We start from the raw sequence: 18,465 nt of genomic DNA on the forward strand, positions 1-18,465 counted from the left end.
TTTTAATATCACACTGAATCCTGTTGAACAGATTCAGTACTTAGGACTCCATATTGACAAGAGACTTTCTTGGAATTCCCATACTGGATTGAAACGACAAGAAACTGCTCGAAGATTCCGAGAACTAAAACACTTACTTGATAAACGCTTAAAACTTCCCATTTATTACAATAAGGTCCTATACACGATGATAATCAGACCTATTTAGACTTTCGGACCTGAGATATGAGGCTCCACCAAACTTTCCAATTCCTCCCGTATCCAATCCTTACAATTCAAAATCCTCCGTAAAATCCTTGATGCTTCTTACTATGTCACCAATCAAGTCACCAATCAAGTCATCCATCAGAACCTTATGTTCCATATTTCCACAACATAAAATCATCCAAAAAGACCTAAACATCCCATTCGTTGCACATTTGGTCCGAAATAGATATACTTCCTTTCATTCCAAAATCCTAATCCTCCCAACCCTTTTACTCTTGATATCTCATCCTTAACAATCTCTGATGGGTCTTGGAGGCGTCTGAAAAGAAGATAACCACCATTAAAGCAATGATTGAAGTACCACCATTGGATGATTCCTTCCCAAGATTGGCATGTGTTCTGCAACATTTATTACATTTACTTATTGCATTTTTTTATACAGTTGTAAACTTTAATAAATAAAAAAAACTTTGTTAATATTAAAACCACATATTGTTCGAATAGAAAAACGAATATGGCCAGGAAAATATTTAGGAAGTATAATTAGTTGACTTAATAATTCAAACAATAAAACAAGGCGGAATCGCGTGACTTCTCTTTGGGTGAAAAGTCCAATATAAAAATTGTTTGCCTTATCTTCGCTAATATTGGTCTAATACAGGTTATTTCATTTTTTAAAAATATATACATAGTAGAATTTCTTTTTTAAAGTTTATTTTAAATTTCAAGTGAACATTAGAAAAGTTCTAATACATGTATAGCTTTCAGAGTACGAAATTGTAGACGTAGTATTTTGGAAGGTGTGTCGGTAATATGAGCATCGGAATATCCGAATCTGTTAAGTCATATCATTGCTTTATACCTGATATAAACGAGGCGTGATAAATAACTCGATGTTCTACATAGCAGAGGTACTTGAACTGCGCATGTTCAGAAGGTCTTTAATTGACAGCTGTCGAATTTCGCTCGTCACGCTCGCTCGACAAAAATTATTTACAGTGATTATTTATTATTTTACCTTGAGAATTATATCTCAGTGGTGATTATTCCATTTTTATAAACGCGCACGTGATCTCTCTAGCTTTGTTAAAGAAAAGTATAATTACTTTATAGTAGTAAAATGAAATAATTGAATCACTTTATAGTGAAAGGATTTATTTGTGATTGAGTAGACCAACAGAAAAAGAACGCCTTCATTCTGACAGGCATAACTTGAGCAGTGAACCCCCAAACTCGGTCGGGTAGTCGGGGATATACTGGCTACCATAATCGCAATGTGTGCACACTTCGGGTGTATTATCAGCATTTTTCATACAAAGATTGTTTCAGAACAGCTAGTTTGGTACAAAAGTTAATTTAATTTATAAATCATGTATTATTTATCTATTTTCACACTTTGATAAACTTGTTAAAAAACGCAAATTTAAGAGTAATTTACTTTTGAATATAGTTTATTTTCCAAATATCAATGAGGCTACATACTTTTAACATCTTCCATTTGTTTGGAAACTGCCTGCTTTACACTAGACCGCTTAACCAGCAGGGTTATCCAAGGCGGAAGATGCACGGCGTAAATTGTGAGAAAATATTTTATGAATTCGAATCTATGAGTGAAGAATGTATAACGGAAATAGTAGTTCAAGAAGATGGAATGAAATCTAGGGTAAAAATGTTTATTAATTAAAATTACGGAAATAATCTTGCCTTTAAATTTAAAAAAATTAACCCTTACCCTTAAATAAATTCATATAAAATATTTCATTATATTTTTTGTTTAGAGGGGGCACATTTCAACAAGGTTATGAATTATGGAGATAAGCATGTTTTCTGAGGTCCAATATGGGGTGAAGTCCATACAGGTGAACAAGGAAAAAACAGCAAGAGAAATCCCCCAGTACGAGGGGATTTGCTGTATGGTTGTACTGTATGAAGATTATTTGCGAAAACCCACGTTGCTAATATCGAGGAATAACCACTGATCTTCACTTACATTTATTATATATATATTTTGTTATTTTTAGCGTATGTTTGTAAGAAATATAAAAATCTATCAAAAGACCATTTGGAGTGTACCAGGAGATGAATAGTTTTTGAGTTATTCCAAAACTTAGTTTTAAACTTCCCTACTTGCGGCATAGAGGGAGCAAACTAAGTAAACAGGCTATCTTGTAAGGATGCGCAGAATATTCTGAAACATAGGTAAGAAGAAACCGCGTGTTTGTCAATATTGGTCCAACATAGAATTGACTTCATACCTTAGCTAGGCGGTGGTGGGTGTACCCTCACCAAGGGCGCAAAATTAACCATGATACCATTTTCATTTTCAAACAACCATTTTTTAATTGAAGTTTAGTTTTTATTTGATAATACAAAACAATAATAAATTTAACAGACATTTTTTAAAAAAGTCCCCCCGTTATTTAACTCTTAAATTTTCTATGTTTTTCAAATTCGTTAAGGGGGCGGGGATTTGATTACGGCCCTGGACAACAGATCGACAGACACGGAACCATATTTGTTCCTTGATATCTAAAACACATCATGCGATTAAAGTTTTCGATATTGAGTACATAAAACTTGTTTATTTGTTGATTTTGATTGTTATTTGTGAATACAAAACTTCCCAACCTCTGATAGTGAGAAAGAAAAAAACATTTTTTTTCGGCTATTACAAATTAAATACCCGAACTATTGTACAGACATCAGGGCCCTGTTTCATAATGAAAGCTAATAGTATTAGTTTATAGTAAAAGTGTAGAAATTAGTGTGTTAATAATACTAATAATTATTTTTTTCATGATAGGGATGACTATTAGTGATATATCAGGAATTAAAAAATGCCAAAGTACAAGTTACTGTTGTACAAGTCAGTGAAATTGAATTAAGAGATAAATCTACAACACTAATAGTATTAGTTTGTACTTTATTATGAAACAGGGCCCAGGTGTTAAAATCCTACAAAACACAAAAAAAAGTAACAAAGTCCGTTCAATTAATAATCATGGCCAAAAATCGGGGGACTCAGAAACAAAAATCTTTTTTTTGAAAGCCGGATTCCCAAAATTTGAAACGATCATAATACCTCCATTACTCTAACCTAGTAACGGTATGGAAATTAAAATTAAAAAAAAAAAAAAATAGGTTAGTTGAAAAATCTTCATCTTATTGGCAAAAACCGTGTTCTTAAAGCTCAACTTCGTTCGATATCTGCATTTTATCGATTCAATACTGAATATAGCTCCAATGAGATGTAATATTTAATGCCCCTGAATGCAGTCACGTATTTTCGTAGTTTCAGTTTTACTGAAACAGTCTAATTCGATGTATGGCAATAAAAGAAAAAAACACATTTTACAGTAACTCTAGGCCTAAACTTTAGTAACATCCCGATTAGGATTAGAAGTGTATAAAATAAGATATAAAATATTTTGTCAAGCAAAGGGATAAGACTCTTAAGTCTTTAATCTATAGATTAATGATTTTAAAACTTATTGAAAAAATAAAAATATTTAAAACTGAATGAAGAAATGAACGATTTAAAAACATAGAAATCCCAATTACTAAATGATTGAGGCAATAAATTAGATGAAATTATATAGATCTCAATGTAAAATGAAAGATTGTTGATTACATAGTGGCAATTCCATCTCTCCTTGAAAGTCCACTTTTAATCAATCTTATATCATAGATAATTAAATCAGGAAGGTTTGGGTAGAGGTGTATGCAAATAAAAAAAAGAAAAAAAAAAGTGATTGTTGAGGTTATGAATACTTGTGGAGGCATAACCCATATCAAGTTCCACACTAAATTTATTTCTCAAGTCACAAACCAAACCTCTAGAACCTCATACATTCCATATATTTTGAAAATATATTGAATCTAGTTTTTTTTATATGTTAAAAAAAAAGAAGATAACTTGGTCTGAAATGGATAGCTAGAGATTAAAACTGTGCTGAAAGTAAAATTAATTATTATAGTTTCATTATTTAGTATTCATTGAAAATTTAAACTTTTTAAAAGAATTCACTAGCTTAATCTAATCATCCCCTTCATCCAACCATTTTTTTTTGTTTTACTAATTAAACAGTATCTTGTTACATCTAGATAGCAACATATTTTACTGAATCAGAATAAGAATATTTTTCCAAATTCTATATTGTGGCAGAATGTCAAAAACTTTCAAAAAAAGATACAGAAATATCGGTATTCCCCTTCCCAAGTTAAGAGCTTCTCTCAAAAATATGATTTCAGAAAGTAAAAAAATCCAATATTCCATAATATTGCTGAAAACCCCCAAATGGAGGGAGGAGGAAATCAACCTTTAGCTGACCAAATTTTCAGAAATTGCTAAATTTTGAAAATATTTTCAGACCTATAATTTTTATTTCATCATCAACTAAGTTCCAAAAAAGACTGGCAAAATAGGTTTGTTATATAAGCAATGGGATTTGTTATTTATTTAAAGTAAATCAGAAAAATAAATAAACTATTATTTATTTATTTAAATGCACCGAACCATAAAGGGTCATTGGCATAAAAAATAAATTATTAGCATGGCAAAAAATTCATTCAAGACATTGAAATTAAAGTGCACATGATATTGATTTTTCATCATAATTATACTGAAGTTAGCCAACTTATAATGGTAATATGTTTTGAAGTATAGAATTCGTTTCTTTTCTATCTCAGAAGTGTTGATTTGTTTCGGAAATTTAAAAAGGAGACATATAAAATTGAACTGCTTATTTAGTGTTACTTTTTTGTTATGCCAAATAAACCTAAATTTCTCAATAGAGGCACAAGTGGTATTTTTTTTTTTTTTACAGAGAAAATATTGGGAGCCTGGGACCCTTGAGAATTATTCTAAAACAACTGAAATCTGAGTTAGACTGACTTTTAAATTTGTTAACCTTTACTAAAGATACCTTCTTGTCAATCAACATTTCAGGATCCTTAAGCAAAATAAATATATTCCTAATAGAAAGAAATATCTAATCTGCTTTCCACGACATGTTTCTGTAAAGGAAAATTCCTTCTAAATGTTACAGAAATAGCTTTATTACATTACTGTCAATTCAATGCAGAGAACACTGTCACTTGTGTACCCAAGCCTAAAACCACCTAAATCTTTTTAATCACTTAAATACACTTATAACGATGACTTTGTTTATAATAAAAATTATTTATCTTTTGATTACATTTAGATCTATTGTGTATTTTTCAACATGTTACGAGTTATGTTGACACTTAACAGTTATCAACTGATATTCTCTCTTAATAATTATTTTTATGATATACGAACCATTGAAAGAAAAAGTGGTGTAAGTAGTTTTTAATAACAATTCTTATTTTCATTAATTAATACAACTAATTCATTACTGGTTGTATTAAATTCAAAAGCTTTTAAATAGTTTGATGTGCTTGAAAGTGCTCTAATAGAACCGTACAGAAAAGTGTTGATTATCTCAAATCTTCAGATTTGGACATACACCAATTTTGCATACAATGTCTCATATTTTACTTACCTAAAAAAAAAGAAAGAATAAAATGCCATTAGACATATTCAAAACTTCATTAAAATTAACAATCATATTTTTTTAAAAATGTATTCTTCATATTTTTAACTTAACTTTTATTATTTATAAGGTAAAAGCAATCAATCATTAAGTGGTTTCCTAAATAACCAAACCCTTCATGGAACGTCATGGACAAAAAGAAGAAGAAAATGTCATTAGTGAGTTGTGTTTGTTTGTGATCTGAATATAATAAGAAACAAATGATCACATTCTATTTGGTTGTCAGAATGCAAATGGCCTCAGTTAGTAATCTCATATTACTTTTGTGTATATAATGTATACAAAAGTAAGGAGAGTATATCATTTAAATTATGTTATAAATTTTTAAGCAACCAAAGAATTGCTTAAATTTATTATTTGTAATAATATACATTATGAACTTTCATTTCCATTTAACTATGAACTTTCATTTCAATTTCAAGATTGTCATAAGTTGGTAAAGTATATTTAATGTTGTTAATTAAAAAAAAATCTTTTTTTAGTATTATCTATTCAATGTTTGTCACATGAATTCTGTTATTTTGGATTAGGAAACATTGATTGCTTACATCAATATGTGGAATTATGTGATATTTAATGTGTTAAGTTTAGGCTTTACTCGGCAGATCCTCAAGAATCTCAAATTACAATCAAGAACAAAAGAATCTCAAATTAATTTAATGAAGCAATAAATATGTCTTGGAAGAAAAAGTCATTTAGAAACCGATAAATACTAGCAATTACTCCTAATCAGAATGATTTAATTAATGGTTTACAGATAATTCATAAATAAGATTTATTATCAACATGATAATCCCAGCAATAAAAAAACAAATCAAATCAGTTTTTACCTTCGGTACCCATAAAAAGAAACATAAATACATCACAGTATTCATATAAAAATACCTTTCTATTATAAATGTGACACTCTACTAAAATATGATAATGAATAATTTTTATACAACAGAAAAATGTTTCATTAACAACAGTCCAACCAGAAAATACAAAAACAAAATTTATTTATTTTTATAAATAGTTGATTTATAATAAATAAAAGTAACACAGAAAAAATAAAGAGATATGTTACCTCAAGGTCTACAGTTTCTGTTTCAGGTTTCAATACTTCATAGCCAAATGTGGCTTGGTTCCTCCAATACCGAAGAAACCTTTTCACAACTTGAGCCTAAAATGTATACATGCAATTAAATAAATTATGCAAGCTCTTAATGGTGTAAATGTAAATAACAATTACAATACTTAGTTCTAATAAATTTACACAATGAAAAACAAGTGAAGGCATAAAAAATTTATTTTGAAAGAAATACAATATTTTAAATTCATCCAGTTGGAAAATAAATGATCAAACTATGATAATTTGAAACACCAGTTTTGAGAAATGCAGTAGATACATAAAATGTGTAACTACAGAATGTACTAACAGTGATAAGTTTTTCATGGTACTTGCTCATTTACAATCAGAATACAGGTGTATAGTTGTACAAACATTATAATTATTATTATTTATGTTGCAGTTCAAATACATAATTATTGTGGAACACATCACAAATAAGTTCAAGGGAACAATAAAAACAAAAAGAAACATTATGTTGTAATAAAGTTTTTTATAAGCAATATAAAATATTGTTTTTTTTTTAAAATTAAAAATCACTTTAAAAGATAGAAATAATACTTGGTTCGACATTATTTTTGCTACATTGATCGACTTTTCGTATAGTTTGAAGCACAGTCTGGTGTACTGAATGTTTTTAAATATTTAATAATATAATAAATATATTCCTTAATGTATATCACCCATTTGTTGTGAACTTTTTTTTTTTTTTTTTAATTTTTTTCCTTTCATAGTACTCCTATAATTAGACTTCTTACTCAATTACTCTGCATATCACATTTAACATACTCTAATAAAATACATAAAACATAACAACATTCCTTAAATGAAGAGCTGGGGCAAGATTGTGATAAGCTAGATGATGATAATTAGATTATATAATACAGATTACTATTATATACATTATATTATTATATAGATAGCATACAATATATGTAGTGCTCTAATAGAGGTTACTAAATTATGCAAATAACTCCAGATTTATAAAATAAAAACTAGAAACAATAAAACAGGTTTTGTAAATATAACCCTGTGTCTCTCAATATTTTAATGACACTTATACGTTGCGCTCATAATTTTATTTAAATCAAGTTAAAAGCTGTAAAATGAAAAATTATTTCTTCTCTCATTACAGGGCTTATTTCAAAACTATGAAAGTTTTAGAAGTGATTTTGGAAGCACAATAAATATATAATTGACATACAAAACGATAAAGATAATTTAATACACTACTCTTACACTTAAACCGAAACAAACTTACTCCACTATGCGACTTATTGTATCTGGAAGCTATTTTATTTCATGAAATTGTATGTTAGTAATTCAGCAAGAAAAAATATCACAGGGAATATGCTGTCTAAAAAAAAAAAATAAGCATTTACAACAGACAGCTTACCACAGCATACCTAACTACATACACTAAGATAAAAAAAAAACTCTACTTATATGTACATAAGAAATATTTTTATCAACAACTTGATGATGACAACTCAATAACCCTCAATAGTTAATGACCTCAATGAATTGTATTAATATAAAAGAGCGAAAGCTATGGAAGAGAAGTATTTTGTTAGATGTCATTGGAAGCTTCCAATCATAAAATCACGAGCCTCTAACATATCAGCATCAGTCTCTAACAAGTCAACATTTCACCAATTCAGAAATCAACAGAAGAAAACACAATATCACCCAACACATAAACCAACAAAATAAAGCATAGGTCATATTGATAGAATAGAAAGTTATATTAATCATTCCAACATTTATTGCAGCACCACTACCCATTTCTTTAGGATCTCTAAGAATTTCATGGACTGTGTTTATCAGAATAAAGATTTGCTTGTCATTCATTTTTTTGTTAAGTTGATAGCTTGACAATTATGAAAGGTGCTGCATGAAAGTCTACTAGATAAAATAGTAAAATAATTCTTTCCTGATATTTTTTATAATAAAATCTTTATGTAAAGGACATAAAATTTATGTTGAAATAAACAATGAATTTTTAAAGGCACCATCTATTAAAGTAGAAATTCCATAATAAAGGACACTCAATTTGGTTTTTTACTTCATCAACACAAATAGAATGGTACTGTATCCCAAGAGTACAACAGTAACATTCCTATTCATCTTTGCAGACCCCATAATTTAATAAAATCGATTGAATGATATACAATGTTAATTAAAATCAAATAAGAGTGGAGTGATGTCTTGCTGTTGTTAGAGCTGATGAGCATACCACCATTATATGTTAAAAAATATATATATCATCATGTATACCGAATAAATTTCTGTTCCTTCTGATGTAGCTATGTTTGTACAACTGTACACTATTTACATATTTCATAAGTAATTACATACTTTATTATTTTATAATTACATATTTTTTAATTAATTAAAAAAATTAATAATGCTTTAAAGAAAACAATGAATCTTACAACAATAAATCTTTCATCATTTTATAGGGTTGTACTACTTTTTGAATAGTTCTCAACTTTGCGTAGTTTCCACTATTTTTTGTAAAACAACACATTGACACATGATGACACCACATACCACATGATGATAAATAGGGAGAAATAGTTTAACTTAGGGTCTCGATGCAAGAATATGACAAGCTACATGATTTAAATGGTTCAGTTGAACACTATCGAATTTTTTTATATTCTTATTCAATATTTTCATGTAGTTCATATTCCATAATAATAAAAATCAATATGGTTTTAAACAAACTAACACAATGAATAGCTTCTAAAGGAACAAAGGAGTATTTTACTCAAAATTATAATTGTCTTAAAATCTTGCCTTGTCACATTCTTGTTCCAGACCACATTATTCATAATTATCTTATTATAAATTCTGAAATTAGGATCTATTTAAAATTTTCAGAAATAATTATTTACAGATTATCTACATTATTACGTCATGTACGATCATTAGCATACTTACATCAGCAGACATTAGGATTTTGGTTCCTTTAATCACAAAGAATTTTTTTATCCACGTATGTATATCTTCCAAAGATTGGTAATTGGCTTGGCTAAATATCATTGGGGCTTCTATGCCATGCCAAAGAATAGTCTGCAAGAAATAAAACAAATAATTATTTATATATGATTTATTTATAAGAGCAGTAATTAATATAGTCTTAAAAACTCACTTGAAGTAAAGCATTTTCATCAATAGGTGGTGCATTACATCGTCTTAATTTTGTCATCTCCCGTGGAAAAAATTGCTATAAAAAAATTCAATGACATTATTTTTTTTTTAAAATGCTTATAATTATTTTCTAGAAATGTAACACATGTAACATGCATTATTATAATATTTTAAGAACAAATAGTATGCATCATTGAACAAATACCCAATCAATTTAACTATACTTACTCTACTATAATATATCCTAAAAATTACTTAATTTGTTAAGTAGATTTCACTCAATTAACAATGAGCAAATCAAACGAAAAGGATACAGTAACAGAAATATAAAACAAGATGGATCAAATGTTCTTAAACAGTAGTACTTATCCATCATTTTCATTATAATTTTTGAAATAATAACTGCCTTTTTTTTTTTTCTGAAAGTAAAAAAATGAGGCTCTGTGCTAATGGAAACAAAACTGAATACATGCCGTAGCAGAACCTCGTTAGACATAGAGAGTTGTTCCTTTGAAAAAGATAAAAGTTTCACATATCTTGGGCTCAGAATTGAATGATGAGAACTAACAAATAAATGAAGTAAATAAAAGAACAATAACAACCAATCGGGCATATTTTGCACAACTGAGGTTTTTAAGAAGTAAAATATAGTCAAGAAGTACTAATATACATTTATATAAAACCTTAGACTAGACTTAACTTATAGAGCAGAGATATGAATCCTGACCACTGTGATAAGCCAATTGAGAATATTCGAGGATAAGCTCCTTAGAAAAATCTATGGCCTTATCTTGGACACCAATATCAGTGCATGGTGACTCTGGATGGAAATGTGGTCCAATTTATTAAGGCACAGTTTAGAATGGCTGAGCCGTATAATAATGATAGCCCATAACAGAATGTGGAGCAAATTATTGCGAGGAACTGAAATTGGTAAAAGATGAGTGGCATAACCTCAAATTCGCTGGCTACAAAACCTTGAAGAGGACCTAAAAGTTTTAGGAGTGAGAAGATAGAGAGAGAAGACAATGAATAGAGACCAGTGGGACAATATTGTTAAGGAAGCCCAGACTGAGAGGCTGTAGCAGCATTCAGTTAAGTAAGTTTGAGTAAGGAATGTATGAGTATGAGTTAAGCAATTTTAAAACTGAAAAGTAACAAGCATTTCTCATTTTTAACTTTGCCTTTATTTGCTATACAATTTTGTTTTTGTCCAGTTTCTATATGTATGACAAAAAAACAGTATCAGTATGTGTGACAAAAAACATTAACCTTAAGTATCACAGGTACAGCTTTGCAATTGGAATTTGTCACTGATACCAATAACAGCTTTTGAAACCCATCTCTTTTTCATGACTAATTCAGATTTTTAAACACTAAATCAATAATAATTCAGATATTCTGGAGTTTAAAACAACTGTATTCTTATCTTAATGTGAGGTAGTTGAAATAGCTCAATTTTCCAGTTTGAGATAATGTGCGATTTGTATAAAGAAATAAAGATATAAAATATGACTTTTTGACTGATGATTTAACCAATTTTTTATGAAAATAAACACATTGATTATATCAAACCTATATATAACAAAAATATTTTTAAATACTGAAACTCTCATAATATCCTAGTAGATCCAATATAAAAAAAAATTCAAAATTGTAATATAGTATTTTTGTATATTAAATCTCTAATTAATTTCATTCTTAACTGAACAAATGTTACAGCAGATAGTGCAACTGGATATACCCTATTTGCGGTTTCCAATAACTTACATTAATAAAAGATAGTTTTATGAATTTTGGTGTTATATTAAAATTGTTAACTTACTGTTGGATCACTGAAGAACTCATATTTTTGAGGAATACGTCTGAAAATAAATTTCCTGTTAAAAGAGTGAGTCTGCCTATGAACAGCTAAAACATCTTCATGGTCTTCCAAAACCCTTTCTGTAATAAAATAAAATGTTACAGTCATAAACTAAAGTAAATACAAAAAAAGAAGGTTATTTTGCCAAGTAAAATAAAACTAATCATCATAAATATCTTTGATATTGTTACAGTTTAAAGAGTTGAGTAGAGTGAGTTATGTTATATTAGCTGCTAGTGATATCCATATCAATCTCAATATAATCGCCAAGCTTTTTAATTAGTATTATCTTTTGAGGATGATCTGGTTTAAAGACTTATTAAGTAAGCACTGAGAGTAATATAAAGATAAAATAAGAGGTGTTAGATAATCAGATTCAAGTAATAAAATAATCAATTATAGTTTAGAACTCAGGAATACATAAATATAAAATGATATAGATATTGATGACCATGTAATCAAGGAATGAAAAGTAAAATAAAAGCTACGGGGTAATTTGTTATCTTATAAATGGAAATCGTGCGATATTAAAAAATATAAATAAAATGTATTAATAAAAACAAGCAATTATGATTTTATGGCATTCTTCAGAGACAATATGTTGATAACTAAACCTCAATATTCCTGATTCATTCCCTGTCCAATCTCACTCAATTTATTCTGAAGTGGAGAGAGCAGTGAGATTTCACTATGACAAAGCACAGTCATTTCAAGGGAAAATGTAGAATTGTAAGCCAATATTTAATATATACATTTAGTAAAATAGACTTAAAAATAAATTTAAAAAACAAAAAAAAACAAGCATCTTAAATAAATTTCTCATGAAAATGGGAAGAAGATGTGATAAGTGTAGAAGCAATGAGCACAAATAAGTGAAACCTTTTTAGCCTAAATCTATTTTATTCAAGAATGGTAGTTTTATTATTAATAACAAAGGTTATCCAAAATGTCTCAACACTTCTTTATTAGTAATATTACATGTTCTACTTTTTGGTAAATCTGGCCGTCATTAAGGACAATCTTAATTTTAGTTTCACAGCCTAAACATTAATATATGAAACTTTGCACGCTATAATGCCCTAGTCAAATAAACACAGACAAAATAAATGTGTATTTGTCACAATAACATTTAATAATAAAATCCATTCTTTGCAAACACTGAACTTTACTGTTATGATAGAATGATTTTTTTTATTTTTTGGAAGACTTTAGTTATTAATAATCTTTTTTTTATTATCTTTATTGGAATTTACAACTGTACATAATTATAAATTTAGTAAATTTGATGTATGTTATTATGAAGTGATACAGGCGTGTAGGGAAACTACCACCCATTGATAGCACTCTAATGAAGTTTTACACGAGCAGGTCTTCTCATGGCCATCTTCTTTTCAGGCGCCTCGTAGGATTGTCAGTAATGGAAGAGGAAGCAAGGTTAGAAATTAGTGGGTTTAGATGTTTAGGGAGTTTATAATGGAAGGAATGATACCTGGTTTTGGTTACATATGGATCATTAAGGTCTTTATGTATGATTTTATTTGTGACAAAGTAAGGAGCATTAAGGATTTTGGACTGTAAGGATTGGATTCGAGAGGAATTAGATGGTTTAGTGGAGCCCCATAGCTCAATTCCGTATGTCCACATTGGCCTTATTACAGTCATGTAGATCAGTCTTTTGAACTGTATTGGAAGTTTAGACCGTTTGTACAGTGAGTATTGTAATAGTTGAAATCGACGTGCAGTTTCTTGTCTTTTCAGTCTTGTGTGAGGATTCCAGGTTAGTCGTTTGTCCAGATGTTGTCCAAGGTAGGGGTAAGATAAATAATGTTAAAGGAGACTGTACGGCCATCAGTAGGTTTACGACAAAGGGTAAAGGTGATTTGGTGGGATTTATTTTAATCCTCTAATTAGGACAAATCAAGGGCTGTGATATGGGATTGGAGAGTTTGGGATGCAATTTACGGGTTATTATTAACTGTGAGCACACATGTGTAATCAGCATAAGTGGTGAGGATAGTATTAGGATTGGTTGGAATATCAGCTGTATAGACGGTTTAGAGGATGGGTACGAGGATGCTACCATGAGGAAGGTACATCAAAAAAGATTCCCCCGCAGTACATTCCGCACTCCAAAGAAGACCTGTTATTGATAATAAATTTATTTTTAAATTTAAATTGTTTTATTTACATAGAGTACCACTATTTGGTTTTAAATAAATTTTTCTTTCTATCCATAATTTTTCAATAATCTCAGTGTTTGTTATCTTATTGTATAAATTCTTACTATTTCAATATTTTACATTACTTTATAATAGTATTATTTGTGATCTTCTATTTTTTGTTAAGCCTTTTTTTTTGTAGTTATCTTGTTTCATTTTTAGCACCGATGGACTAAAATTTAGGCCTAATTGTTGGCAAAAATAAAGTGAAAATAAGTTTCACTTATTTGTGTTCACTACTACACCACTGACTGCATTCCCAACCATTTCCTCATGTTGAATCTATGGTCAACCATAAACTATTTTCTCACAGTTCATATTATTTTCTGACAAGTGTTTAGAAATCTATTCTTATTAGTACTTAGAAACTGGTTGCTTACCTGTATTAGTGTCAATCCAATGCTCAACTATAGACCAAGTAAAATCACGTCCAGCTCTATTCTTTACAGCCAAAATTTGACACAAATCAACAGCTCTTAAATTCTTTTCAACTACAACTGACTGGAAACTACCGTCATCATTGTAAAACTGTAGTTCCTCCTAAAACAAACAAACATTTTTTAAATATATAAATATTTTAATAGTGTAGATAGGAAATGTAAAAAGAATCTGATAAACTTTCAGAATAAGGGTAAAGGCAGCTCACCTTCGATTTAACTAACTACTTTTACCTACACTTATCTATATTTTTATTTATTTATTTTGTCTTTAAAGGCAATTATTAAATTATAGTGCACTAATTATTTGAGGCATTCGGTCGTAAAACGTTGTATTCACTATGTATTGATGTTTTTTGGTATTTGGATTTTTTAGGATTGATTTTCAGATATTTTTAAAAGAATTTTTTGGAAATTAAATTAAAAAATAATATTGATATTAAGTTAGGGCAAGTGACTAATGGTTGATGGTAAAACATAGTAATTAATAAAGATTTTAAGACTGTAAAAGTTTTCATTTTTTCAGTTACGAATGAGTGCCTTACTTATATGAATACTTCAATATTAAGTTATGATCCTATTAATAGAAGAACTTCCTGATGAAAGGGAAATATTCTGAAACAACAGAGGAAAAATGTACACACTAGAATAAAGGGTTGGTTCTTAATTTTAGAATTTTTTTTTCACTGGTGCATGGATTATCATTATTTTTTAACTCTAAATTTAATTGATAAGAAGAAGAATCTTATATCCATTTCTCCTAGGGTGAGCAAATATCCTTTTTTTATTAAATATGTAAATCAATTTGAAAGCAAAATGTATTAAATTTGAATAAAGTGCCTATGAGTAGTAAAAATTCCCCTTTAATCAATTTCAATCAAAACTTGATTTCTTTAATGATAATATTTAATTTACTTCAGAAGTGAATAACCTTACAGAGATTTTATAAGTTATTAAATTGAAAACTATAAATTATTGTAAAAACCAACAAATGATTATTCTCAAATATAAAATTTACTGAAAATCAGCTACTTTTTTCCCAAGAGTTATGTTAATCAATATCAAATCCAATTTTCAAAGACATGACACTGTAAATATGTAAAAGGTAAAATACACACAAATGATTGCTTTAAAAATTGTTTTTAGGAAAACAAATTTATAACTTCTCGGAGTAAAATAATAATAATAAATAATAATTCCTTAAATTGAAAAAATAATAATTAAAATGTCATTAAGACTAAGAGCACCTACAGATTTAATGAGGACACCACTAGCAATCATGGCCTATATACTTCCTTCACTATACCTCAGTTAAACAGAACTGTTTGTAAACAGAAGGTTTTGTGTTGATCTCCTTAATGATCCTTTCTTCTTCAAACCTAGCAACTTTAAACATCAGTTTCAGTTGCTACCATGTAACCAGTTCATTCACTTCAATTTTAAGAGGTTAAACCCAATAATAGGCACTCTTTTTTTTTTTTTTTTTAAATACTAAATTCCGTCTATTTTCTGTAATATTGAAGGTTGAACTTTGTATATTTTTCTAAATAATCACCACTTAGGTCAATGCATTTTTGAAGAAGCTGTGACATCTTTTGTATTTAAATATCATACCAGTTCCCCTTCTGGGAAATGGATTCATGATATTGCCTTGAGATGCAAATGCAAAATAGGAGGGTACTCCTCAAAAGTAATGAATCTTATTTTTTTTTAAATATATAATTCCACATATTTTCAATAATATTTAAACAATTTTAAATGCTAAACTTTAGCTTATTTTTCTAAATAATCACCAATACAGTAATTCATTTTTCAACTGGCAATGATAGATTTTGTATGACTGTTTTGTACCAGTTCCATACCATGTCCTTCAGATAGAGCTGAACCTCATTTTTACCACCAAGTTCTAATTGGGCACCAAATTAGAAGTTAAGGAAGGAGTGAGGAAGGTGTGGCAGGTATAAAGTCAGTGAAAATTCGAACAAACAAAGTCTGTCAGTAAAGTCAGGGCAACTGTGTGGAACACTTAGCTGGAAAGAGATTCAGCTCCCAGGAAGAGGTAAAAAATAATGTTCAACGTTTTCTCAAGGACATGGCGGGGAACTGGTACGACAAGCTCATCCAAAAGCTTTCATCACATCTTCAAACATGCATCAACCAAAGTGGCGATTACTTAGAAAAATAAAATTCAACATGTTAAATACCCCCCAAAAAAACACGCTACATTTGGAAAAACACTCGTATTTTACCTGTGCATCTTCCGCAAAAACAGAAATATATTTTAATCATAAGTTTGCATGATATCAAAATAATTAATGAATAGAATAGAAATAAAAAATGGAATTTTAAATTATTATAAATGTAGTAAGATCTGATAGGCATCAAACTAACTTTGAATTCGTCTTTCTAATCTAATAAAAAAACGTCTGCCAAGTACATAGGCTAGGTAGATACATAATTACATTATTTCTTTTTGTTTATTCTAATAAGCGTCCTCTTTAAAGTGGTTAAAACTCAACTCCTCATAACGTTCTAAATCTAATCCAATTTGAATTTAGATTAGATGGATCAGTGATTTTTTTAAATTCCACTAAGCAATATTTAAATAAATCTTTTTAGAAAAATTATAAGCAACACCAATCCCTAAACTAAAATGATTAACTAAAGGATGAGGTAAAAATAAAGTAATATTTTCAATGAGAGTTAAGGAAAGAATCAAAATTATTAATAAAAAATAACATTGTACTCCTCTTAAAACTTTTTAATGTTTTGAGTACTATAATTTAAATTACCTGTTTGTCTTGCTTATCGTCTTTATCAGCGTCTAGCCGGATGTAGCTATCGCCACCACCGGCGTCCAAACAACGCAGCCGCATTCCTTTGAAACAGGCACACCCTGGAACATAGCAGAACATTTTTGTCAATGTACCAAATTTATGTATATTAAATGGTAAAACAAAAGGAGATTGACTAATTATCATAAAACAATTCAAAATAACAAAGACCTGAAAGATATTACAGTTAAATAAGCGGTCGTGTTGTTAAAAACAATTGTTGACAGAAACGGGAGATCACCAAGGACAACACGTAGGTTAAAGGTAAGGAACCAATTTCCTAATATGTGACCATCTGATCACAAATGCAAACATGTCAGTATGTAATTATTGTTTTCTATTATGTTACGAACTTTTAACCTATGGCTCTAAATCGTTATGGTAACATATTCATACTTCAATATATGAAGCTTAAAACATTTTGGTTATCTCGACTTATTTTTATCAATCGAACCGAGAACGATCCACATATGATTTAGTCGAATAATGTATAACCGAAGAACCATTATCCTACCCTTTGAAAGGATCCGGTTACTTTTCAAATTTACTGAACAAGAGTGAACCATAGCTTTAACTTATGCTCACTTCAGAAATTGATAGCCAATGGGTGTCGTCTTGTGGTCGCGGCACTACAAATAAGTCCGTCCAAATCCAAATTTACAAAATTTCTTACTGCAATCCTCCCACCAACGTTTCGATTTCCACTCTTATTCGCCTTAATGCATTATTTCGTGAATTATATTTATCACGAGCAGCTCTAGCGATTTGGCGTTGAGTAGCCTTCTAAATTATCTGTTTAGCTAATCCTTTGGTCTAAATATTTTAAAGAATACTTTTGAAAAGCTGTTCCTCTATCTTATTTAAGGCCGTGTTTCGCATAATATATATCTAATAGGAATAGGAATATTTACTAGGAATAATATATATTACAAAAAAATTTAGATTATTTTCAGATTAGGTTTTTATTGAAATAGTTATTTTATTTATTATTTTTTTTAAAATTTGATAGATTTATTTATTGACAGATATTACAATCTGCCACACAGTTGTGGGCAATAGGAAAT

The 18,465-nt window shown here is 29.1% G+C and overlaps 1 protein-coding gene across 7 annotated transcripts in view; it reads right to left on the minus strand.

Annotated features, from left to right (window-relative positions):
* The window catches only part of LOC106683081 (growth factor receptor-bound protein 14), a 361,363-nt gene that overhangs the window by 37,634 nt on the left and 305,264 nt on the right, over positions 1-18,465 (minus strand). For 6 of the 7 annotated variants that reach the window (XM_014424309.3, XM_014424312.2, XM_014424311.2 and 3 more), the window contains exons 2-7: positions 17,360-17,463; positions 14,511-14,670; positions 11,873-11,991; positions 10,049-10,123; positions 9,838-9,969; positions 6,850-6,945 (exon numbers count right to left, since the gene is read on the minus strand). In XM_014424309.3, the coding sequence (XP_014279795.3) occupies positions 6,850-6,945; positions 9,838-9,969; positions 10,049-10,123; positions 11,873-11,991; positions 14,511-14,670; positions 17,360-17,463 (686 nt within the window). Of the gene's footprint in view, positions 1-6,849; positions 6,946-9,837; positions 9,970-10,048; positions 10,124-11,872; positions 11,992-14,510; positions 14,671-17,359; positions 17,464-17,572; positions 17,594-18,465 lie in introns of those variants that run through there. The other variant, XM_024360442.2, reaches the window with a different exon arrangement.

The sequence above is a fragment of the Halyomorpha halys genome, unplaced genomic scaffold (genome assembly GCF_000696795.3).
Source record: "Halyomorpha halys isolate HHAL.00 unplaced genomic scaffold, Hhal_1.1 Scaffold463.1, whole genome shotgun sequence".
Classification (NCBI taxonomy): domain Eukaryota; kingdom Metazoa; phylum Arthropoda; class Insecta; order Hemiptera; family Pentatomidae; genus Halyomorpha; species Halyomorpha halys.